Here is a 24,826-nt window from a genome sequence, read left to right on the forward strand (position 1 = left end):
ATACATAGAAAATCTAACATCAATCACGTTAGCAGACAGCGCAATGAAAGAACCAATGGTAGGCCTTGGTCTCGAATCTGAAACTTGGTGCGATGTATAAGCACAGTTAGCTTGATAGATTTATGTCCAGCACTGTAAATTTTTATTTTTTTACAATTTGAATTTCTGGTGGCAAATGACGGGTAGAATAGTCGTTGCGTGCTTTGTGACTCTGTTTCATGTTTTTTTAAATAAAAACTTATTGATGTTTTGATTGATTAAGAACCGATTTAGTTTTCCTTTATTGTTATTTCGAGATCCGTGCTTAAAATGGACGCGTGGGAACTTTCAAAAGAAAATATTCAACCCTTAGCAAGTGGAAGGCAAATGAGTTCTTTACAAGCAGCATTAACACCAATTCATGACGAAATTCTTCAAAAACAAAAGTACTATGCTTTAATTTTTAACTGTTTTATATTGTCAATTTACTCGAGATTTGACTGTGATAATTTTGTAAGGGTATAGGCCTACCTTTTGCTAATAATGAATGAAGCCAATCATAACCCCATCCTTTTTTATGAAACCTTGTTTGCGCCCTACTCTTGTTTACTCTAATAATAATAATAATCCTGTAAAGAATTTAAGTTTCTCTTGTAATAAAATGAAGGGGCTGGCTTTCATCTATATTCTTTTAAGATGTTAGATCATGTAGGGATTTTTTTGTTTGCAGCCAATATGAACAAAGGTTAAGATTATACACAGGAAACGATGAATTGGAAATATGGCATGAGTAAGAATCTTATTTTTTGTATAGGGAGCTAACAACTGGCTAGGGGCAAGAGATAGTCTGACGTCACGCAGCCCCCCTCTGGTTGGCATTTTTGCGCGTAGAATACCATTTCCAACGGTTAGGGGGGATGAAACTCCAGTAAGAGATAGAAGGGTGTGACGTTTCAGGGTCAGAACTGTTAGCTCCCTATTAGATCTTGTAGAAGTTGTAGTAATGCTAGAGGTTATTTTACTTCTGGATACGTAATGTGACGGTGGTGAAAATTTCTTTCAATTTGATAAATTTTAGATACATATTATGGGCTGAGCAGTATTTTCCTCAGGGTGGGAAGCTCGGAAATTATGATAAACTAATTGTGTGTTGCGTGAAACACTTTCAAAATGAGAGCAAATATTATAACGACGAGCGTTTTGTGTCAGTACTACTAAAGTACATAAAACAATTCACAAACAAGGTAGAAGTTTTTCACCAATTGGTAGGACGGGGTATTGGTAGAAAATCCGCTAGATTTTATTGCGAATATGCTTGGCAACTGGAGCAGCTTGGAAATTACCAAAAAGCTAATGAAATTTTAACTCAAGCTATCAACCAAGGCGCAGAACCTAAAGAAACCCTACTATCTATGCAAAAGTATATCTAAAAATAAAAATATTTCTATAACAAGTTTACATTAAACGTTTTCACCCTTTCAGGAACATCGCTTACAAATTAGTAACAAAAATAAACTCATCCGAAGGAGGAGAGAGTCTCTCCTCAAGTTTTATCCCAGAGGTTATGGAGAACCGTCAAGTTTTGACTGGACTGCACCCTGTTGGGAAAAAGTATAGAGCCCCCACTAATAGAACTGGCAGCTCGATAGGTAACTCCCAAGTTTTATTAAGATTATAAGGAAGAAACAATAAACGTTTCTTGTTAGATCCATCTGTAGGAAAAACTGTGAAACAACAACCACCACCAAAGAAAAATAACGCTTTATCAACCAAATTTGAAATTTATAATGATGAAGGGAAAAATGAACAAACTGGTTTAACAAACAACCTCAAAAATTCCACTTCGTCCAAGATGCATTCAGGAATAGTTACTCGTTTAGATGAGCAATTTAAGGAAAATGAACAGAAGGCTGGAAAGTGGAGACATGTCAAGGTACATTCACATACAGATGGTTTACAAAGTTAATCATAATTATTTTAAATAGCGGGTTTATTTATTTTAAAGGTTACTAACGGTGACAAAAAAGTTATTCCTATACCTGTTGGTCAAGCCATGTCCAAACGTCCAGGGTTTGATATTCATGCCGATGAAAATGAAATTAGTTCTGGGTATGTAATTGAAGGTTGTACGGATGAAAAAAAAAAAAAGTTACAAAATTTGGTAAATTTTATGTTTTTAGAACACCGAAGTTGGTTTCTGGAGCTTCTAGTGTATTGAAGTAACTTAAGCCTTTGATTTTTTTTTAAGCACAATTTTCATTTGAAGCTGACCAGTTTTGTTGCAATATATTCTTAAATAAATGTTTAGGTTAAAGACTCAAAGCTCAAAATCGCAAAAAACTGCCTTTGATCCTCCAACTCCTAATAAGGTTTCAATGTACAACCACGCTCTTGTATATGGTGGAGCTAAAGAAATGTCATTTGAAGAGATTAGAGCCGCGTCTTGGAGCCTCAAACAGAAACTATTTCAGGAAGCTCAAGAACTTGCTCGTGAAAAAGTGGAACAGGAATATAGACAAGCCTTTGAGGCCTTGAAAATTGAGAAAGACTTATTGAAGCAACAACTCCAATGTATGTAAACTAGTCTCGTCATGTTTTAAAGAACTTACTGATTATTAGTTGTCCTTAAATTGCTTTACATATTGCCACTCTCTTCATTAGTGGCAAGCTCGTCTAGCAGTCAATATTCATCTGCTAAGACAACTCCAGAGTCACTTACATCTTCTAGGCTAAAAAATAAAGGTGACGTATCAGATTCCCACAGTGCTTCCAGTCTCTTTCGAGACAGCAACCACAGTATTAAAGCAGGAGCGAAAAAACTAAGTCCCAACAAATCAGTCACTCATGACGTATTCAATCTTTGGAACGCCACAATTGGTACAAGAAGCAAAAATTCTACTTTCGAAGATTCATCAAAAACTCATCACCAAACGCCTGAAAGTGCTCCAAAAGAATCCTTAAATGTTCAACAGAAACCAGAGTCAAAATTGGCCTTTGAAATATATGAAGATAATGAAAGTCCAATAAAAAAACAAGTAGAGAATAGAAATCCAGCTGCAAATTTTGTAGTCTTTGAAGATCCAAAGATTGAGTTACCCCAAGAACGTAAAGAGAAAGGATTTCAGGTTTATTGTGATGAGCCTGAAGATGATTTTAAAGAAAATGAGTAAGAGTGGGTTAGAAATTAAAGGGGGGACTCCCAAATGTAATTTGTATCATTTTGTAGATCCCCATGTGACGTAAATCAATTTAAAAAGAAAAACCAGCCTTCTGGTATTTTAGTTGAGTCACAAACCGTTCATTTTGTACCTCTGGAAGAACAAGAAGTTAGTGAAGATGATGATGAGGAGGAGGAGGAGGAACTGGCTCAACCTTTGGAACCCACAAAATCGGAATACTATAATACCTTATACCATGATGAATGCGCGGCTCTATCAAAAATGAGCTCGACACCTTTTCCCTTCACTAAGGAAACTCACGGAATTCCGGAATTTCCCATTGATGGATTTACAATTGCCCTGGAATCTGCCAAAAGTATGCCTGAACATACTGAACAACGGGAATTTATTCCCCCGAAATCGAAAGCGACTAAGAAAAATACCTTTGGTGAACAAAAAACAAACCAAATTAGTATGGGTGTCGCTTTGAGTCCTATCATGGAAGGCAGTCGCGAACAAAGCAAATCATCCAGCAGTTCAGGCTGTACAACATCCCACACAAACGGCAGCACTTTTGGAATGAAATCGATGACTAAAAGTAATTATTTCAAAGGACCAAACAATTCCGCAGTACCCGTCCCTCTTTCTGAGACTAAAGACGAAGATCAAGAACCTATAAAAACCAAACTAACCAGCGGTGACGTCTTTGAGACACTGGCTTATAGAGATATTTTACGACTAAGCGGAGGTCCTATTGATAAAATGCCCGGATATTCGTCGTATAATTTGCCTCTACCAAGTGTAACGGTAGCTTCGACACTAAGGTTAAAAGGAGCGACTTTCGCCATTGTTTCTTGCGCTGGAAAAGGCGCAAACGCTTCCGTCTATGAAGCTGTGGATCTGGAAGATAGTAAAACAGTGGCTTTAAAATTGAACCGCGCACCTAACGAATGGGAGTTTTACATCACTACTGAACTTCAAAAACGAATACAAAAATTACAAAGTCCCACTGATGTGGTAAATCCCTGTGTCTATTCATTCTTGGTAGACCCAAAAAGTAAATTGATTAAAATTTCCCAACCACCGCGCCAAAAGAAGGTGGATCAGAGACGGAATACTTTTAAATATCTAATGAAAGAGTTCAGTTTTGTTTTCGTGTACCTACAGCTGGCTCTGAGCCTCTGACTATATTTATTTGTAGCGGCTTATCTCTTTTATTTTTGGGTCTATTCTACATCGCTTGTATTTATAATCTCACTGGTGAATTTTTTTAATAGCATGAAGCTGTCCTTAGTTATAACAAAGGACATTTTTTTACTAATGGAAGTATTCTAATAACTGATTATTCGCCGATGGGTTCATTATTGGTAAAGAATATGTTTTTTTTCTTTAGTGTTAATCGGGGATTTTGATTAGCACTGCGCTTTATCGTGTGTTAATTCGAGCTATAAACTATTATTCGAACAGGATTTCATAAACCAACTGAAAAAAAATAACCTGCAATTTGTGGAATCCTTAATCTTTTATTTCACTTGGGAGTTGATGCAGGTGCTCGATCAAGTGCACAAATGTAAAATTATTCACGCTGATGTGAAACCAGACAATATCTTGTTAATGAGCGTGTAAGTTTAAAAATCCATAGTTCTACTAGACACAATGAGAAAGAACTACTAATACGTTTTCCGTTATACCAGTCCGAACAGTTCCTGTTTGACCTTTAAGAAGGTGACCTGTTTACGTTTGATAGACTTTGGGCAAGCTATTGATTTGGATATGTATCAAGAAGATGTTCGATTCAATAAGGCTGTTCGTACAAGTGGATTCCAATGTCCAGAAATGCTGGAGAATAGATTATGGACATTCCAGCCAGACCTTTATGGACTCCTCGCTTGCGTTCATGTTATGCTTTTCTCTCAATACATGGAAGTAAGTAATGTTCCGTTCATTTTAGTAAGCAGCCACAATATTGTCTGCGGATCATATTACTTAATATTCCATGCGTACTGGAGTTTTGTTTATGAAATGTACTTCCAGTTGTTGGGTGTGTGTGTGCAGGGAAACTGACCTAATTCCCCCCCCCCCTTTCTGTATGTCCTTTGGGTTTTGTTGGGTTGAGGAACGAAGTCCAGTCATTTATTAATCTAATCTTACTTCGCATGTTACTACTCTACTAACTATTCTCTTAGGCGTTAACAGCTTGTCTTGGCAGTCTCATAAGAAAATACCGTGTATTTTAGCTACTTAAACGCAAAATAAAAATTGATTTCGCGCGTTCAGATTGTCAAGAACAAGAAAACCAATTTATGGGAAACAAAGAGCAAGATTAAACGTTACTGGAAACGGGACTTTTGGAACAAATTTTTCGACACTTTTTTGAATATTCCATCTTGCGAAGAAATACCCTCCTTAACGCCGTTTATAGAAGAAATAGAGTCGTTTTTCTCCCATTCTATGTATGTCAGTCAATTTGAAACATACTTGAACAAATTAAGGAACAAAAAACTAGAGAAGTGAGGCGATACCTTGGCGTCACAATTTTAAAAAAAATGTTTTAGACTGAGGCATTCGTTTAAACCAAAATTTTTATTTCGTCTCTTTTTTTAAATGTATTTTTGAAACCATTTTGTAACGCAAGTGTTAATACTATACTACTTCATTTTTTTAAATGCAATTTATTAAAAAATAAAAAAGTCTCCAATTTGTAACTTCATTCCTACTTTTGACAGCGTTGGCTGTCACGTGGGTAATTTTATTTGCCCATAGTGGCGTTACAAATTTGACCAATTCGTGATACACCTTGCAATTTCAAATTTTTTTGACGAAATGATCTACATTGTTTTCGTGAGGTGTCGATGGGAAACTTTCGCCCCTGTGGTGACACTATGGATATTGGTTTCTGACTTCTGGGTCGGCAAATGATCGAAACACGGGATTTTCATGTCGTTTCATATTTAATACTGGTTTGGTCAAATGAGGTGCCGATGGAAAGCTTTCGCGCCAGGGTGACACATGGTTTTTGACCTAAGGTCATGGGTGTTTACGCTTTGTCTAAGTCAGGGTGCACAACCTCGTATTATCGTCAGTTACTTAATAAAAATAAGTATGAAACTTCCTATTGCCGTCATGCTAAATTTAGTTATCATTTTATAAATAAGGGCTTTGCGGGACAACGGAATGGGCAAGTTTCGGGCCTGCTAAAACCATATTACACCTTGACTCAACACAAGTTTTGAGAAATAACAAGTTGGTTAGCGGAAATGGTGTTTTACTCGAAAACATATACTTCCATTAACATCTTTCGACATTATTTTATTGTTTGTGATAAATCGTGCGCAGAAAAATTCATTCGTTCCAAACTGTTAGCAATTATGCTAACGAAGCAAAAGTGGACGAAAAATCATATTTGTTGAACTTTGATAAACTTCATTTTAATATGAAATACGGTTTTGATATTTTTAAATGCTGATTCTAAAAAGTTAATTGTACAGCCAGGTTAGATTTTTCTATAGAAGGCTTACGCAAAAAGAGTAATTAACATACTTGGTAATTACGGAAACCGTTCAAATATGTTAACCTTTGAAGTAGCGATGTAACTATTTTAATAGCAATTTAATGACGGGGTAATTTGGTGTGGATCAAAATACTTTCGAACTATCTGCTGATTAAGTACATTCCATTTTTGAGATTTGACTATAAGTAGGGCTGACTGGTAAATATCTCTAGTACTTGAGGTGGGCCACTATGGCGAGAATTTCACTCGTTGTCTTGTTTTTTGTATTAAGTATATTTGCAAACTATCCAATAGGGAAAGCCACAGTTCCTTCTCTCGATGTTGCTGACCTACTGACAAGTAAGCGTTTACTTCTATTTTACAGACGTAAAATATTTCAGTTCAAAATACGAAAAAGTTAATCAGTTAAAGGAACGTTTCAGAGAGTTGACGCACTCCTTTGCGTATCACCTCGCTAGCTAATCTGTCTGGGCTTAAGTTATGGACCTAACTTGACCATGGGCGGGAGGGTATGCGAGGGGTGCACAAAGTACGCGAACCTTCTGGAATGCCCCTTTAAGTCTGTTGAGTCCTAAGTAAAAATTAATTTTTTTTATTTTTTTTTTTTAGATTTGTTATGTTTAAATGGTGAAGGTGATGGCAAAGACACTCCCGGGTTGAAAGGGCTCCTAAGTTGTAAAGATTTAAAACCTGATTGTCAGGATGTAATAAATGATGGTTTGAAGGATTGCTGCAAAGAGTTACCGTGTCAAAGTTGCGAAGGGAAACAATGTAAGGAAGCCGCGGACGCTCTGAAATTTGGTAAACAAAAAGACACCAAAAAGAAAGTAATTATATAACGTGTGTTAGGAGGTTCATTTTGGAGATAATTGATTTTAACGCATTTTGCAGTATTTCGCGTGTTTCAAGAAGAAGATAGCTGAAAATAAATCTAAGGTTGGTAATTGGTTGTGGTTCTAAATTATTGTTATGCAGACGTAAGCGGAAAAAGATAGTCGAAGTTGAACATTCGTTCACGCCATTTAGAAAGGCCATAGAGCCCAATAGGATTTATATATCTACCAGTATACCAAATATTAGCAGAAGTATATAATACTTCTCTTCGAGAGACGTGTACCAGAAAGCGGGGTAATTGTAGCATGATTCTTCCCAACATCAGAACAAGGCGCGGTTTGGGCTCGGCGTTGATTATCAGTTTTTCACTTATAGATTACGAAGTTTCGTTAAGGTGAATGAGATATCGTTTTAAATTTAATTATAATTATTTTTAACGTAGAAATGCAACAATTCTGATCTTCTTAAGCAACTTTTGGTTAGTATAAACGTTTTAATTCTTTTTTTTTTAATTTGAAACGGCGCTGTGTCTCTATAGGGATTAAATATATTTTTAAATAAACTATAGCCGTGCGTTGGATCTCTGGGTTTATTAGAGACGCTTGGCGTTATTGAACCTGATAAGGGTCTGTTGGGTGCTCTGTCTCCCAAACACGCTGGTGATAGCGGTGATTCCAAAAAAGACAAAGGAGGTGGTGGTCTTCTTGGTCTTGGTCTGGGTAAATGAAATCTCTGTAGAGTGTATATCCAAGTTTGAAAGATTTTTCACTCATTCGTACAAATAAATATGTATCCAATGTTTGATTTTCTTATATTCTTATCGGAGATTGTTATATTCTCTTAAAGATATAATGATAGTTTCGAGGCAAACACTGCAAAATATATATATTTTATTTTTAAAAATTACAAATAGATACTATATATTATATACGATTTAAATATATAATTTTATAAATTGTTTATGCTTTCATCCAAGAACTGAAACATTTCTGAAAAGAGTGAAAATAAAGAGGTATTTCTAAGCAAAATTATAAACAAAATTGTCCGCGCGTTGATACAGTCAAAAGTGTTGATTGGTTTGGGTGTAATTAATTGTTGAATAGGCACTTTTAATGGGACAAGATAAAAATAATCTCTTAAAAACACTCACCGCCATCTGAACTAAAACATTAATCATTTTGCCCTGTAAAAATAGTTAATTATTAAGTATTTGCGAGTTAAACTGGACACGGTAATTTAAAGTAACCTTTAAGTTTGGATCTGCGGCAATTTTCGGTCTCGCACACTCCAAAATCTAGAATTGTATATAATATTATGTAATGTTCAGTAGTAATAACAAATGCGAATATTATGAAGTGAGGGACTGTCGTGTATTAGTATCACACATCTGCCTTGGTTTAACGCGCTAAACTTTGATAACCAACCTTTGAAGTTTGATGACTTCGATCTTCGCAGGCTTTTTTATAGGCATCTTTTAAATTTTTGGTGTCCGTACAAACAAATATTATGGTTCTAAAGGCTTCCGCCGCCGGTGTGCTGTTTTGTTCGCAACAGTTTAGGAAATGTGGGATGTTGTATTCTTTGACTCGTCTAACTGTACCTAAAACCATATATCTAGTTTAAGTTTTACACAATTTGACAGCCATAAGCTAGCGCCATTCTTTTTATTGAACTAGTAATTTTTAAACCCAAGATTCTGAGTTTTCTACAAATAAGAGTGGGAAAGTCAGGGAATTTTCAAATTAATATCTGTGACAAACTGTCGACAACCATTTGTAAATATTAACTTATCCGATATAGACCATTTTGAAGTATAAATGGGACTAGACAATTCTCAGTATAGGGACTTGGCAGTACTACGTCATACAACCTCACGTAGCGCTACCTTCCACTAGTGCTAAAAAACATACCAGGAGGAGGGGCTTATATAGCTTTCTTTCTGTTAAAAAAACATACCATAATGGCGCTGGGGCGGAGTTAAGCCCGAATTGCCAAGTCCCTATTGGGACATACAAAGGGGTTGATCATTTGTCGTCTCTGCGCACTCTCATGATCCCCCAAGCCCAGGGTTGTTCCTTCGACTTTTGGAGAAGTACTTTCCCATTAGTAAAATGTACTGATCCAATGCCACAACGCAGCCCCCAAAAAGCCAGATGGTATACAAAGTTTTACTTCTTAGTTACAACTGGTTACATCGAAATGGTCTATTAGATAAAACTCAACAATGATAACGGAGTGAGGTACTAATACAACGAAACTTTCATTGTAAAGTCATCAAAGTTTCTTGTCATTTATAAACATAACCACAAGGAGAATAATCTAATGTTGATTTTGTGACATAACTAACATACGCAAATAAAATATTGTTACATACCGCATAAATCTTCGACACTACAAAAAGTGGATCCCAGCAACAACAGCAGTATTGAGAGACCATAGATATGTCTGTTGAACCTAGAGAGCGTCATTGTACACCGTCAGTTAGGAGAAGTAATGCGAGCGACAGTTCTTCTCGGTTAATATAAATCAATTGTTTCGCCTCATTTTAAAGTTCAGCGTTCAGAATTGAATATCATCAAGTATTTGAACATCAACCCGTAAACACGATAAGGAATTTATTTCTTGTTTAAATACTAACTACCCACTTACATTCGGTATTTTTTTATTTTTTTAGTAAAGCTTTTCTAGCAGCGCCTATAATCCGTGGAAGGCAAAGTAGTGTCAATTCCAAGTAGTATTCAAACACTTTGACACTTTATACGTGGCATCATTGACAGAAACTTAAATAAATTTAGCAGATTTATTTTTCTGATTTTTTTTAATCAGTTTATTTGGTTAGTTCTTGAATAGAAATTATGCTAAATTAATATTAATTAAAAGCTAATATTATTTATAAGGTAATTAGACAATTTTTAAAATAAGGGATATTTTAATGCGTATCTATTTCCTGCTATCAGAAAACAGACAAGGCCTTGCTAGTCAGGGCAGTTTAATTTTTTTTCTCGCCACCATTTTAAAAAGGTACGAAATATTAGTAAAATCGGTTGAAACACAAGATAAAGGTTATTGGATAAAGGTTTTCAACATTTATGGTCGCCATTTTTCAAGATGGAGGCGGATTGGGAAAATCTTTCTTAGTGCTTGCCTACTACTTAAGAGTAACACTCCTTGGAAAGTTTTAGCCTTCTAAAAGTAAAGAGGTTTGGGCTGGGCGTTGATTATCAGTTTTAACTTATATAGATTTAGATAACATTCTGATGTCCTTATAAGCTCCAATTACAGTGCGAAATACACACAAGATTCGGCCTTTTCTTCATTAGCACGATGCTTTAATTAAACCTCAAACCAATAGAACGGGGTTCAACACATTCCAAAATCCTAACCTTGAAATTGATAAACCTGTTTACTGAAATTAGCATGAATATTTCCGGTGCTATACAGGGTGTTTCTGATAAGTCTTGCATAGTTAAATACTCCAATGCAAGGCCTATCAGAAACACCCTGTAGTTTTTTCAAGGTTTGTATTTATTCTTAAACTACAAGAAAATAATTTAAATTCCAATTTTAATTTCTGATTTATCTTTCAAATCGGATTTTGAGGTTTAATACTATATTTTATAGCTGGAAAAATTGCTTATTTTCATTATAAAACCTTTCGCATATTTTTTAGACTAACTTAAATTCCAACATTAAAACAGTATATATTTTATATAATTCGCCTTTAGGGGGGAGGCAATTAATAGGCTTGGTCTTCATTAGCCCTTATGTAGTAAACGGTTTTAATACGACCTTTGGTTTAAAAAGCATAATTAACCACGGAAATATTACCGAAAACGATCGACCTTGAAATTGTTTTTCTACCGGCATTAGATAAGATCAAGAAACCCCCAAAACTATAAGAATGTTAGTTTTCTGTAAATTGTAGTTTGAAACCTCGAAGTAAAGTGGCTTTTCATTCTCAACGTGCCTGTCATATTAATTGAGATCGTTTAGATTCCAGAACCCTTCGTCGCTTCAGGGTAAGATATAGAAGATGGATAAACGCCTAGCAAGGATTGTTTTGATACAAAATGAGAAAGTTAATTTTTGAAGACCAGTTTTAGTTCACTTAAATTAGATAGCCGCGTGCACTAAAATAGCTAGAGAAATTTCATTTTCCCTTTCTAAACTTCATGGCTGCCAGTAATTTGTTAGAGTATCAAAGTCTGTTGTTGTAGATAGAGGTTGATTTGCACTGCACAAATGATTGACAACACTTGGCAATACACTATCTATATTAAAACGTTTCAGTACTGTCCGAAAAATGTTTAGATGCCTACTCTATTTTCGTTCAGATTACATTTCAAAAGAATTTGTACGTGTTAAACTTAAAGTTTTTGTAATTAAACTTGAAAAACAAGTGTGATTTTTATAGCCCTAAGCGGTCTTACGTCTATAAATTATGTATGTTTAATTATTTTAAAACCTACAAGAAATCTCAAAAATCGACACTTCTACATGAAAGCATAAGTTCATAAGATATGTTCCATAAGTTTGTCACTAGTTTCTGAGAGCTTGTTATGAAGTGACGTAGGTGAAACGTCATAGATTCTCGTAACTTAGCGACGACTGGTGAGGCGCTGTCAAAGACTAAATAGAAAGATGGACTGTAAAACGGAGTGTAGTCAAAAGACTAAATAGGAAGATGGACTGTAAAACGGTGTGTAGTCAATTCTCGCTTGTCGTTCTCGATCTAGCTTTAAGTCTCTAGCATTACGAAGTATAGGAAGTGTCATACTTATCTTATAAACTTATGATGAAACTCTAGTAAGAGAAACGTTTTAAAATTCTAAACGCGCCCAGCGTTAGAAAGAGTTGAATGAAGTTTTAACGTAAGCCACGTAACAACATTAGCCAAAAAAAAAACCAAAGAGTAATGCGGTTTTAGAGTTGGAAACAAACCTTCGTTACGAAATTACCGTCATACTTATTGGAATTTTATTACTTACGTTTTTTCCCCGCGATAAAGGTATTTTGAGGTAAAATCTTCCCTTGCAATGGAAAGATAATTTTTTCAAGTTTAAGACTGGTTTCTCTCTTTTCCGCTTTAAAATGACATTAAAAAATTTCAAAATACACAGGCGCTAAAAAATTCATTATGAGAAAAAAAAATGAAATTTTATTTTATTTTCGATTACAATGATGAGTAATATAATCAACTAAGAGTCGATTAAGATAACAATAAAAGCATATCATAGATAGTTAAGACGATTTCAATGTCTTGGACTTATTTAAAACCTTGTATCTATTAATAAAAAAATTGACAAACAAATACAGGAATGAGACGTAAGTAAATACGCCCGTAAACGCGACACCAAAACTCGTTGTGCAAGTATGTCCCAAAATGTTAACGTAAACCGCGTAAACCGAGGCTACCAATCCGCAAACCATTTGTACAATTTGTGCCGTGGTAATAACCATTGAAACGCTATCCGGGATGTGAATTTTGGCAGCTTTCATGGCGAAATAGCTGTACATGAAAGCGTGAATAGAATAGTTCATACCAAAAACCCAACGACACAAGGCTGGAGTGCCAACAAAATGATACCACGTAACCAACATGGTTAAAACGTGGTGAATCAAATGAAGTCCCGTCAATTTCTGCTTCTTGAGAACGATGAAAACGGTGTCTAACAGTTCAGGAGCTTTAGAGTAGACGAAGATTGATCCCCAGAAAGCGGTGACTGAATTGGTATTTGAATTGCAAACGGAGAACTCCATTCCGTAGTTCGTCAGGACGTGAAGAATCTCCGGAACTGTACGAATCATACCGAACGTACTGAACACCGCTAGACTCAGGTCCCAGAGAAAGACGGCATTGCGGACCTTCATGGGTTCTCTGTTTTTCATGTACATTTTCAATACCCAGATTAAAGCGAGGTAGGCCGCGGCTATGTAAAAACAAATGTGCCAATTTTGTTCCATCCACATCTTTTCACGGTACAGATCATATCGTTCTTCAAACGGCAAGACGTACGCGTAGTGAGGGTATCCCTGGTACTCTGTCGTGTTTGCCAAAATATTCATTGTGGACTGCATCGTAGCTGAAAAAAGATAAAGTTTACGAACAATTAATTCAGGAACTTAATATCATAAATGCGAAAACTATTTGGTATGAATAGACTACTCCATTAATTATTTGTAGAGAAACCAACACACAGGCGGGAGGCCGTCCTGTTAGGTTCTTTTCCTTGCGCCCTTACATAACCTCCCCCTCTGACGAAACTTTCTGTTAGTTGTTGAAAAACCACCCAGATATTCATGCAAATAATTTATAGAGTCCCAATAGTTTAGTCATTATCCAACCCCTCGACCTTTTGACCCGTGAACTCTACCTAAGATTTAAACTTCTATCATTGCCAGTGCCACACACGTCTTATCAACCCCTGAATCTAGAAACTTTGGTAAAACTAGGTAGACCTTTTCTCCCGGGTAAAACCATAAGTTTATAATGCTGTAATCATAAGTTTGACACTCAGTTGACTATAGACAAAAACAAAACATTTCAGGTATAGAAGTTGAACAATAAGCAAGACTATTTTGTGTCACACTTATACTATACGTAATCTTATGGTAAAACCCAGGTATCTCTTAAGTTGTATTACGGATCTCCACGATGGTCAAGCTAGAAATCTTCTGAAAGAGTTGATAGACCGATATCGTAAAAAGTTCGGACTGAGTTTTTGACCCTCTTTTTCGGGGGTTTAGTATAGAAGAGACAGTTTCGAGACTGCCATTATGCGCTATCTGTAAATATTAACGCGAAATAGCATCTACCACCAATAATGTACTTACTTACTAATGTTATTTACTTAAAGGGCAGGGGTTGAATACACGCCTAAAATATTGAAGTTTTCCCGCCAACTTTTCTTCTCGCGGGCTTTTGACCATGGGCAGTTAGACTTCAAATAAAGGTCAGCACCCCAGGTGGGAGGTGGGGAAATGTCGTTGCAACTTGCAAGGTCAGTTTTTTTTCATTCAATTGAATAGCCAATTCTAAATTTACGCTGTCCACCCCTAGCTAGGCAGCTAAGAAAAGTAGAGACCCTGAAAGCCGTCAATTAGTCACGGAGTTCATTGTCCCCAAGGTATCTATCTACATCAACAACCCTTTAAGGTTAAAGACTCTTAATTTTTGAGAAAAAATATTAAGAGCAGAATCGATCTTTCTCTATAACCGCATTTTATCATAACCCTATTACACTCTAAACAAGTACGAGTCTCCTGTAGGGGACTATAGACTCCGTGAGAAATATGACGCCAAGAGACGCCCCTCCCTTCTATAAATGAACGCGTTCGCAAAGCAATTACCCTGTTTAGACCCATACTTTTGTATAATATTATAGGGCTATGAACTTACAATCGTGTCCAGCAGTAAATTTTGATTATGTTAGGATACTAGTTTTTAAATCAGAATGTATAGAGTAACGGAAACCCTCTACCTTAGACTGTTTTAAGCTCTTAGGGGAAATAACATGGGGTGCCACCAGTTTTTTTTTTTTTTCAAGTTTGTATTTGTACAAGTCAGGTACCTCGCTAAACCGAACATGTTAAATAATAAATCTATTGTTGCATAGATTCATGGTTAAATTTTATTGTCAAAACATTCTATTGAGCATTTATAAAGACCTTTTCAAATGTACACAAGGCGGGTGGTTTCGGGGAATTTTGCATGGTGACGATGGGCTAAAACTTATACAATGAAGAAAAACCCCACAAAACACTGTGAAAGCCTATTTGCAGCTTGGAAAGTACCGTATCAAATATCATCGCGGAGAGCTTTTCTTTACTCAATACAATTCTTTATGGTAGAAGCAAGAGTCTCAAACAATATACTAGGGAAAATACTTCATAGCACCTGTAAAATTCCCGATAAATCGGAAAATCTAGTTATAATTGTAGGTTAAAGGATTTACGCTCAGCATGGAACCGCGGAAAAATTTACTCAAAATCTTATTGTAAAATTTCACGCAAATTTGGTCAGTTGGCCAGGTGCTGTGCCACGTGTTTCATTTTACACTCTAAGAAGCAGAGCAGATACTATGACCTTTTGTGTTATAAAGATTCAAAATTTTCAAGGTTTACTCTGACCTTTTTTTATGATAATTCATTGACCTTTCAGGCTCAATATCCATTATAAGTAAATAATAGCGTATAAAAATCGCATTTTCGAATACTTAGTGTAAAACATTCCCATTACTCACAAAGATATCAGGAATCCTAACTCCCCCCCCCCTCCAACGAAAGCCGTATATGAACTTTATAGGGATTTGACCGAAAACCAAGGCAATTTCGGAAATTACATACAGAGAAACCAACACACTAGGGTGAGACCGCCATTGGGGTTTTCTCCCTAGCGCCAAGAAGTAAAACCAGACGGAGCTCGAGTTCACTACACGCGGAACTCTAGCCAACTCGTACTGCCTCTAGCGGTACTTCTTGGCGAGAGGATGAATACCCCAATGGTTGCCTTGCCGCTGTGATTTGGTTTCTTTGTATATAATTTCCGAAATGGTCTATAGAATGGATCTAACCCTTTAACAAAAGAAAATGTATTTACACGTAATAATCTTAGGGGAAGCTGTTAAAGAAATAACACTTACTAAGGAAAAGATACTGCTTTAGTAAACGGTTAGCTTAGTTCGCGACACTTTTATTTGGTAATTAATATGTGCTAATTATTAAATTGTTAATTTTTAGTGGCATATGTATCAATAGATAAATAATTTAATCCTACATTCCCCAGGAGTCTAATTCCCACACCTTTTAAATTAATTACCTTTTCTTTCAAATTTTACGATACCCTATTTCTGCACTACACCGCGCTAATCGTTAATGCTTTTCAGTCCGTGCATTATATAGGCCTATAATAATACTCTAACGGGGTCACGATTAAGGTAAATTTGTAAATAATTAAAATTAAAAAGTCGGCACTAATTATCACGTTTTAAAAGCTAAAAACGTCCTGAGCGTTAAACGGAAGGATTAAGTCGGGTCCGTTCTTTCTTATTACAGTGGGGTTAAAAATAAAATAAAATAAATAATTAAAAACTTACCAAGACTCGTAGATACGGATGAGAATCAGGACAGAATGAGCTCCAAATGTTAGTTTCGTCACGATCTTGTCAGACTTAGGCTCTTAAAACCTTTTACTTAAAACCGATAAATATCAAACTTCGATTGGCGCGAACTTTATAATATTTACGGTTAGAGGCCTAGAACGGATCGAGCTCGCCACATCCGACCCCTCGGCGAATGTTTTCTCATATGAACTGAACGGTTTCCGAAAACTTGGGAGTCTTCTTGGACTTAACCGTGAAAGGGGTTTCTTGCCTTTTTCTCTCGATCCCTGCTGCGACTACAGTGCAATAACTGAAGCGCCCCGTCTATTATCAAGGTTGTAAAAAATTGGCCAGGTTAATTCTAGAAAACCTTATTAGTTAAACGATTCACGTTTTAAATCGTCACTTATCTTTACCAATAATTTAAAAAAAAACTGATTGAAATTAGACCCTGCTGCATTAATAATATTTTTTGATTTAATATGATTCTTTTTTTTTTGTTAATGGAAGGCTACTGTCCCCAGACTCTGTAAAATTTTAAATTTAACAATTAACTAGGATTAAATTTAATTCATTCTGGCGCCACCTTGGAAAAATATATCAATTCGAATTAACGCATTCCAGTTAATTGCTAATGCCGTTTTCCATTGGTTGCTAATGGAGCAATATTAAATTAGAAATAGATCCATTTAATGAAATTTTAAAGGTACTTTCGTTGCCAATCCAAGAAAATTACGATATAGAAAATGCTCGGACACAAACTTAATTGGGGAACCCAAACAAATGACTGCTAATTATCTTTCCTTAAGTGTTACTTGATAATCAACCTTGCAGTTTGGCAAATCAAAATCGGAAATTAACGAATTGCTGCCGTGCATAAATAACCAATAAACAATAGAGTAATTTCTTTCCCATATACGGCAACGTCATAACCCTCTATCTCTTACCTTAGTGATATCCCCCCTCCCCTTCCCTTCCGGGGGCAAATAGTATTCTCTAGTACAAAGTTGCCCCTAACGTAGGGGATACACAGTTCACTCCCCCTCTCAACCGAAATTACTCTATGGAGTAAAGTTTTATTAATTGTCCGATCAAGGGCTTAGCATAATTAGGTTGAAACTAATTGGAATTATTTTAATCTCAATCAACTGAAGTTTAAACAATTGGAAGGACAATTCGATCAGTTTGTTTAAATTCAATTACCTTAAGTTTGATTACCTTAATTAGATCAAATTCATCCATATTTTTTTAGATAAGTACTATTTTTTGCCATGTAAATTTGATGATATTTCAAATCCTCAAAATTTAATATACATTTAAAATAGGCAAATAATGCTAATTAACATTGTGAAAATGAGGAAAATAAAAATTGGTTTTTAATAAAGATGAAGAAAATTAATCATATAAGGTTCAAATTTTAAACATATTTAATAGCTAAGAGGTCAAATATTAATATTGTGAAAATGAGGAAAAGTGTTTAAAAAATTGGTTTAAAATTTAAAAAGCCAAAAAGAAAAAAAAAGATGAGAAATATGGAGGAAATTAAACTAATAAGGGTTAAAATTAAATTTTATACCTTGAAAAATTTCTAAATCTAGAAAAGAAACCTTGACGGTATGACTGAATAAAAATAAAGTGAATAGTTAAATTTCTACGAAACTAATTAAAGAGTATGTATATAACTACAATGGGAGTGTAAGACATTTTCAACGCGGAAGTTAGAATCCTCCGATTCTATTGTATATTTAACATCACTCCTTCACCTTCCGTTATTTACCTATAGTACGGAGCGGTGAGGCACTAGTGCGATGCGAAAAAAAAAATTAAAAACTGAAAACTCATTCTCAACATTGAAGCAAACTTCTACCAAGAAGCGATATCTAGTTCACTAGGGAGAAGGTATAAATTCGCCACATTTCCAGCTTTATCTCCAGTCGAAACATAGGTCCGGAGTTAATCCCAGCGTTCTAAATTACAACCAGCATCTCATTGTTTCTTGAAAATTACGTATTTTCCGACTGAGGAGAGGCAAAATAGCCCGGCCTCCTTTTACGTCCCCCCTTGTATTTTGAAAGGGGGACTGGGACTATGGCGCGCGAATACTTAGCCATCTTATACCTTCTCCCTAGTAAACTAGATATCGCTTCTTGAATCCACTATATCGCTCCGGGCATAAAAATCTCAAATATACGAGCCGGGCCATACATTGAAGAACTAGTTTACGCAACACAGATTCGTCGAGGTTCAATTGTGAGTACTTTACTTTTTTGTATATATTTTATTATTAATTTGAAATTCCATAAAAAGTTCACAATTGTAAGATGTTAACTTTTTTTTTTCTTTTAATGCCAAGGACAGGCGATGAATTGAATGTCTATCAATAGGTTTATCAAGGGATACGATTTTTTGAGGCCGCAATCTCCGTTTGACCTTGATTTGACGTCTTATAGTGTGCACTAAAGGGGATAGAGAAATTCCCCCCCCCCGTTTCCTTAACTTTAACCGCACTTCAGGGTTGCCAGTAATTTGTAAGGAGCATCTCCTGCAGGTGTGGAACTGAATCGAACAGAACTTTGCAGTCTGTTGTAGATGCTAGATAGAGGTTGAATCATGTCAGGACTTGCTTATACTTTTCCCAAATTAGGTTAATTAATTAAGGAACATGTGGGAATTTAAGTTTAAAATGTATAGACTCAGCCCTAATTTCATGATAATCCACTAACCTCCAATCCAAAATCATATTTTTAACCCACGGCCATCTTGAAAAACGGCGGCCAGAAATGTAAAATAATTCTCAAGCATTATCTTTAGTATACTTTGTTGCTATATACTATAGACGGGATTTATCGGTTTTTAGGTTGAACATGCCGCCATCTTTTAAAATGGCTGCTTGAAAAGTAACAAAGATACCCAACGTGCAGACGCTGGGTCTCTTAGCGCATAATATGAAAGATCCATCATATGATGGGCTTAATCACTCAAATATTATTATATTTTTTGGAGTAAAACACTCCAACAACCTGACTTGAAGCAGGGAGAAAAGAGGTAGGATGGAGAGGTAATAATGATGGGCGACCTGTGGCAATGAGATTCTCCCAGTGTACCTTGAGCAGTCCCCTAACCTTCGGATTGTTAAGAGATGACTTGTATTTGTATGAGAACTAGCTTCTTTTTTAAGACACAGGAGGAATCCTTGACGTTTCCGTACCGTACGACCCCAACCGAAACGCTGAGCATGCTGGGAGGACTTCGTTGCCGTAGGTGATGGGTGTACAGACTGCACCGTTATAGGTAGCATGGAGGTTTCTGCTCCATCCCTCTCTCCTTTAAGCTTGAATCCTCTAGGGGACGCGGCATATCGGGGTTGATTTACACAATTAATCAAGGAGGTGTTTGAAATTGATCAGGTATTGACGATACGCACGCAAGTACCGCAGTTATTATCCTCAAATTCAGGGTTATAACGTATTTCGCTATTAGCTGATTCGATCATTAAAACTGTTTTTCATCGTTGGGCATATACGTGAATGCAATGCACAAGTCAATATAGGCCTTGCAGAGATTGTGAAGGCTTTGCAATGATGATGATGATGATACGTTTTTCTTCTTTCTTTTTGGCAAGTTTTGGGGTGTGTTTCCAAAAACCGGTATGAAATTTTGATGTTAATTCGATATTTTTAAATCAATTTGCACGACACGCTGAAAATCTTTGCCTTACTTTCCCACTGTCTCTCTCTCTCACTTCATCGTGTATTTAATTATTTTTTTTAATTAGTAATTACTTCTTCGGGGAAATTCCAAATTATTCGCTTTTTCTTTGCGCCAAAGAAACATTTATGAATATTTTGATAAGTTTATATGATATGTTCCATAAGTATGACACTACTTATACTTTCTAATGACAGAAACCTACTGACAGCTAGTTCGAGAACGACAAACGAGAATTGACTACACTCGGTTAGTTTTGCAGTCCATCTTCCTATTTAGTGTGTTCTAAACCCTTGACCAGGCGTCTCTTTACGAGAATCTATGACCTACGTCACTTCATGACAAACTCTCAGTAACCAGTGACAAACTTATGGAACATATCTTATGAACTTATAATATTATCCTCAATGGAGGCGCTATAGAGTAATTTCTTTCATTTCAAAACCATATCCCCCAAGAATTAACGTAAGATGAAAAATAAGGGGGCCTAGTTGTCATTTTAATTATATGGTTAAAAACACATCACTTCAAAGAGTTGAAGGCGATGTTATAATTTACAGATTAGCACTTTGCCCATAGCAAACTTTTCCAAAATAATAAAAATTAAAACATGTTTTAATCTATTTTATTTTCACATCAAACTAGCAGCTCGATTAAAAGACACGTCGTATACGTTTGACACATAATAAAAACAACCGCAAAGTCCCTCTATAGAGAGCTTTCAGTTGGAGGAGGAGCTGAGTCTCGTGACATAATTTACGCTGCCATATTGGTGGGTTTAAAGCAGGAATGAAGCTGAGACCACCCAATATGGCTACCAGAACAGCAGTAAGACTTGGGAGGATTAGACGTACTACTATCCCATCTGAAAGCTCTCTATACGATATTGATATCAAATATTGAGGAAATCTGTAAATACAATTACGTTATACCATAAAAAGGTTAATTTACATTTCCGACCGCCCGCCATTTTTCAAGATGGCCGTGGATTAAAAATATATTTCTTATTGAGTACCTAGTAGTTAAGAGTGACTAACGTCCTTGCATAGTTTCGGCTTTGTAAGCAGAGCGGTTTGGACTTTTTCTTGTTCCTAAGTTCTTTCGACAATATACTGTAGATCTTGAGATTCTTAGCGTCATCACTGCCAAATTTAACGTGGGCCAAATTGATGAACAAAAAAATCAAGGTCCGTCTGAAATTTGTATCTTTAATTCCCGCATTTATCCATTTTATTTTAAATTAGGGCGAATGCTTCCAACGCTAATATACTTGTTAATAACAGAAGTGAGATGAGACTAGAAGTGAAGGGCTCTAGTATTCGTAGTAGATCCTGGCACTAGTGAACAAATTTGAGGATATTATGCCGCTTCCACCGCGCCTACACTAGAGAGAAAAAAATTACTCGAGTTCCAAAAACATTTCCTACCCCCTTCCCCTCAACCTAAAGCTGCGGAACACGGACGCGGCTCCTTAATCTAGTTCGGCCGTCTACCGCCACGAGCGTCTCACATTTTGGAGGGAAAATTCGGAAACCGCTACTAGAGGGCCAACCGTTGGTGTTTTATCAAGAATATTCACTTTCGTCAAGTGAAGAATTTGGTTACCTCGATACTTCTAGTCTCATCTCACTTCTGCTAATAATCAATTTAAAAAAGACGATAAATGACCTTGAAAGAAATGTATATAGTCGTCAAATCTTATACTGAATTTTACTTCAAATACTTGAATTTGGAAGGCGATTAAAATATTTTCTCTTTTTTATATCAGCTATTATAGATAATATCACATAATTATCGTAAAATTTGTCCTAAGTTGACTAAAAAAAATAAACACCATTTGTCAAATCTTCCGGTGAATTTTAATTACAGTTCTTGAATATTGGGAAGGCGATTAAAATATTATGCCGTTATATCAGTTATTATAGATACTATCACATAATTATATTAAAATTATAGTTAAATGAGTCTAAGCTATTAAAATAAATAATTTACATTTTTTTTTATTTTGAATAATTAATATGATATGTATTAAACAGGTTTTTCGGCTAACTAAAAGTGGATAACCAGGTGTACAACCATATACTACGTTTTTGGGAGTGGTTTTCGACTCAGTTTAGGATTTTCTTACAGAGTCAGAGTGAGAAAAACCCGTGATTGACATAAAAATACAATGGCGCTACGCGGCAGCACTTAACAATCGCCTACCAAAGGTTAGGGACGTGCACAAGTCCAGATCGCCCATCATCATCATTTCTAGTCCAACGTACTTCTTTTTTCCCTGGTGAAAAGTATAAGCTTATGTAAAAACTTTAGATATATTCTCAGATCTAATATTTGTTCTTGACCATAGGTTACATACGCAACGCCCAGCGGATGTCTGAATTTTGGCTGTAAATATATTACATTTATTTTTCCTTAGCCTCTTTAAAATATTTTACCACCTGCGCAACGTTGCCTAAAGGAGAAGCTATTGACAATTAAAAAAAAAAGAAACATGTAGAACTTTATATACTAAATACATTGTGTTCGAAAAAGGGGTGGTAGGACTAAAATACAGTTCTATGGGTGATTTGGAGTCAAAATATGACGCCTTAATTAAACTAGCATTATCTTTCAATCCCTTACTCAAATGTAAGGGGTTATCCGTAAAATACACCAATCATAACATGGAATCAGTGACCCGGATGGCAAAATGTCCCCTAAAAATTGCCCACTTCGGTGCTACTACCTTTTTGTAACACTCTGTATACAGTATAAGTTTTTAAACTATTTATAAGCCAGCCGTGAGAGGAGAAGAGCGCTGTCAAGAGGTTCTTTTATAACGAGGTGGCACCACCCTGGGTTTTTAATCTACGCTCGCAAACAATGGATAATTCCATTCTTTACTTGCAGGGAAACCAACCCTCCTCCTATAGGTTATGTCCCTCGCGTCAAGAATCAACGCCAGATGGAGTGACCCCCGAGTTCACTGCACGTGGGATGCTTATCGACTCACACTGAACCTAGCGTGGTGCTGGTGCTTCTTGGTGGGAAGGAAATTACCCAAGAAGATGATCTCGACCCCTCCCTTGTGGTGTTTGTTTCTCTTTTGGAATTAATGGAATAGTCTATATGAAGGCATTTATTTTGCTCATGATCCACCTCTCGTCTCTTCATCTCTTTGCTGCTTCTCCGGATCGATGATTTCCGGGCGTAATCGCCTTATTTAGAACTCTTCCTTTTTATAAGCCGGCAGATGGGAAAAATTCTCATTTCCCATTATAACAGAAAGAGAGAGAGTGGAGGCAACTGTCACAACATATACTCTTGGGTGATCATCTTTTCTAAATGCGATTAAGGTTAAAGGATTCCACGAGTCGCGTGCCGGGGGATAAAGTGATTTACCCACCCGCCTTGAAACTAGCGCTATACCAGCGTCACTGGCGGATTTGTCGAGAACTAAAAACCAGATTTTAACGCGTGCAATGAAGCGTGCAAGTTTCTCGCGGAACCCTTTATTATTTCCGACTTGTATCTCTCTCAAGGCGGAGCCACATTTGCCTTGCGAAATTTTATTTTTAAAGGCCGACTTCCATCGAAAAGAGTTCTAGCTAACTGAAAGCCGTGCAATGTGGTTTTAGCGAACTGAAGATGAACAATAGAGAATTTCGTTCAGGGGAAAGCAAAAATTCGAGAGGAAATAAATTTAAAAGGATTTCTATTGTTCATCTTCAGTTCGCTAGAACCACATTGCTCGGCTTTCAGTTAACGAGAACCCTTCCAACTTTTGACCCAGCGGGGCTTCGAAAATCGGCACGGTCGCTTCATTGTTAGTCTCGATGCTCGGTTTTCAGATCGCTAGAACCCTTTTCGATGGAAGTCGGCCTTTAAGTCCGTTACAAAATTACTCACAAATCTATAGGATTTTTTAATTTGGGAAACCTTTCCATCTTTCCCATGTCCTACTATGAGTATATCTACCTTGTCCTCCTACGAGATGGATAGCCTTTCATCTAAAATAAGAATTCTATGTGTCACCTCTATATTTTCCAGTCAAAGTAATTGACCCAAGTTGTAGTGCCTTTCGAAAGGACCTTAGAGTTATAGTTCGTTCTAAATTCCCTTAATATTTGATTATGATAAAGATTTATTTAACTAAGCCAACTTTTAAAGAAAGAAATATTAGATTTTTTAAGACGAAGCATTTCCTACGTGAATCCTTAGCTAATTTTTAAGCAAGCACCATTTGGGGGAAGTAAAAAAATTGCAAGCTCAGTCGAAAGTTAGAAACAGATTTTATTTACTTTTTTATCATTTTTCATTCATTTATCGGGTGGAGGAGGGGGTGGTAAATATTGTGACAAAGAAAACTTTAATTAATTTTTCAAATCGATTTTCTAACATCGATGTTAAAAAAAATGACGGGTAATTGGCACCAAAGGTATTTATGAGATACTTGGCTCTCCCAGTTTGCCTCCGGTTGTAAATGGGTTCCCGTAACGCTCTGCCAATCATTGTCCTAAATTAAATTTCCGGCGATGTGGTACCATTTATTT

General features: G+C 36.2%; 3 protein-coding genes and 1 pseudogene across 5 annotated transcripts; 2 read left to right on the forward strand and 2 right to left on the reverse strand.

Annotated features, from left to right (window-relative positions):
- Nucleotides 1-92: 92 nt before the first annotated feature.
- LOC149623697 (mitotic checkpoint serine/threonine-protein kinase BUB1 beta-like) lies at nucleotides 93-5,830 on the forward strand. Its single transcript, XM_089852889.1, has 14 exons — nucleotides 93-425; nucleotides 710-769; nucleotides 1,058-1,399; nucleotides 1,462-1,628; nucleotides 1,686-1,912; nucleotides 1,985-2,088; nucleotides 2,160-2,198; nucleotides 2,288-2,550; nucleotides 2,641-3,145; nucleotides 3,206-4,154; nucleotides 4,415-4,504; nucleotides 4,605-4,759; nucleotides 4,832-5,063; nucleotides 5,415-5,830. The coding sequence occupies exons 1-14, from the start codon at nucleotides 310-312 to the stop codon at nucleotides 5,649-5,651; spliced, it is 3,486 nt and encodes a 1,161-aa protein (XP_089709015.1). The 5' UTR covers nucleotides 93-309; the 3' UTR covers nucleotides 5,652-5,830.
- Nucleotides 5,712-10,116, reverse strand: LOC149623698 (uncharacterized). 2 transcript variants are annotated; one of them, XR_016374833.1, is made up of 9 exons: nucleotides 9,857-10,116; nucleotides 8,907-9,082; nucleotides 8,729-8,776; nucleotides 8,633-8,665; nucleotides 8,414-8,471; nucleotides 8,262-8,354; nucleotides 8,100-8,197; nucleotides 6,678-8,014; nucleotides 5,712-6,605 (listed from the first exon to the last, which is right to left on the reverse strand). XR_016374833.1 is itself a non-coding variant. In XM_089852897.1 (5 exons), exons 1-5 carry the CDS (start codon nucleotides 9,948-9,950, stop codon nucleotides 8,442-8,444), a joined length of 381 nt encoding a protein of 126 aa, XP_089709023.1. In that variant the 5' UTR covers nucleotides 9,951-10,114; the 3' UTR covers nucleotides 8,351-8,441. The 2 variants fall into 2 exon arrangements, 1 of the variants encoding a protein (XP_089709023.1); XM_089852897.1 differs by lacking the exons at nucleotides 5,712-6,605; nucleotides 6,678-8,014; nucleotides 8,100-8,197 and having other exon boundaries at nucleotides 8,351-8,471; nucleotides 9,857-10,114.
- On the forward strand, nucleotides 6,879-8,383 carry LOC149623699 (uncharacterized). The gene is made up of 5 exons (XM_089852896.1): nucleotides 6,879-6,987; nucleotides 7,258-7,475; nucleotides 7,540-7,584; nucleotides 7,925-7,960; nucleotides 8,051-8,383. The coding sequence occupies exons 1-5, from the start codon at nucleotides 6,879-6,881 to the stop codon at nucleotides 8,207-8,209; spliced, it is 567 nt and encodes a 188-aa protein (XP_089709022.1). The 3' UTR covers nucleotides 8,210-8,383.
- Nucleotides 10,117-12,615: 2,499 nt separating the features above from the next.
- LOC149623700 (very long chain fatty acid elongase 6 pseudogene) lies at nucleotides 12,616-16,853 on the reverse strand (annotated as a pseudogene). Its single transcript, XR_016374730.1, has 2 exons — nucleotides 16,578-16,853; nucleotides 12,616-13,565 (listed from the first exon to the last, which is right to left on the reverse strand). The product of XR_016374730.1 is annotated as a very long chain fatty acid elongase 6 pseudogene (transcript).
- Between the last annotated feature and the right edge of the window lie 7,973 nt (nucleotides 16,854-24,826).

The sequence above is a fragment of the Phalangium opilio genome, unplaced genomic scaffold, assembly GCF_054372755.1.
Source record: "Phalangium opilio isolate 3A_F unplaced genomic scaffold, DU_Popi_V2 ptg000113l_1, whole genome shotgun sequence".
Taxonomy (NCBI): Eukaryota; Metazoa; Arthropoda; class Arachnida; order Opiliones; family Phalangiidae; genus Phalangium; species Phalangium opilio.

Excerpts from the sequence above, each read along its gene's own strand:
- LOC149623697 (XM_089852889.1), top strand. The coding sequence starts at position 310 with ATGGACGCGTGGGAACTTTCAAAAGAAAATATTCAACCCTTAGCAAGT. Across the intron at positions 1,913-1,984 it reads GAAAGTGGAGACATGTCAAG|GTTACTAACGGTGACAAAAA; the intron begins GTACATTCACAT and ends TTTATTTTAAAG. Across the intron at positions 2,199-2,287 it reads GGAGCTTCTAGTGTATTGAA|GTTAAAGACTCAAAGCTCAA; the intron begins GTAACTTAAGCC and ends ATAAATGTTTAG.
- LOC149623699 (XM_089852896.1), top strand. The coding sequence starts at position 6,879 with ATGGCGAGAATTTCACTCGTTGTCTTGTTTTTTGTATTAAGTATATTT. Across the intron at positions 6,988-7,257 it reads TGTTGCTGACCTACTGACAA|ATTTGTTATGTTTAAATGGT; the intron begins GTAAGCGTTTAC and ends TTTTTTTTTTAG. Across the intron at positions 7,585-7,924 it reads TAGCTGAAAATAAATCTAAG|AAATGCAACAATTCTGATCT; the intron begins GTTGGTAATTGG and ends TTTTTAACGTAG.
- LOC149623698 (XM_089852897.1), bottom strand. The coding sequence starts at position 9,950 with ATGACGCTCTCTAGGTTCAACAGACATATCTATGGTCTCTCAATACTG. Across the intron at positions 8,777-8,906 it reads GAAGTCATCAAACTTCAAAG|ATTTTGGAGTGTGCGAGACC; the intron begins GTTGGTTATCAA and ends ATACAATTCTAG. Across the intron at positions 8,666-8,728 it reads CCGCAGATCCAAACTTAAAG|GGCAAAATGATTAATGTTTT; the intron begins GTTACTTTAAAT and ends CTATTTTTACAG.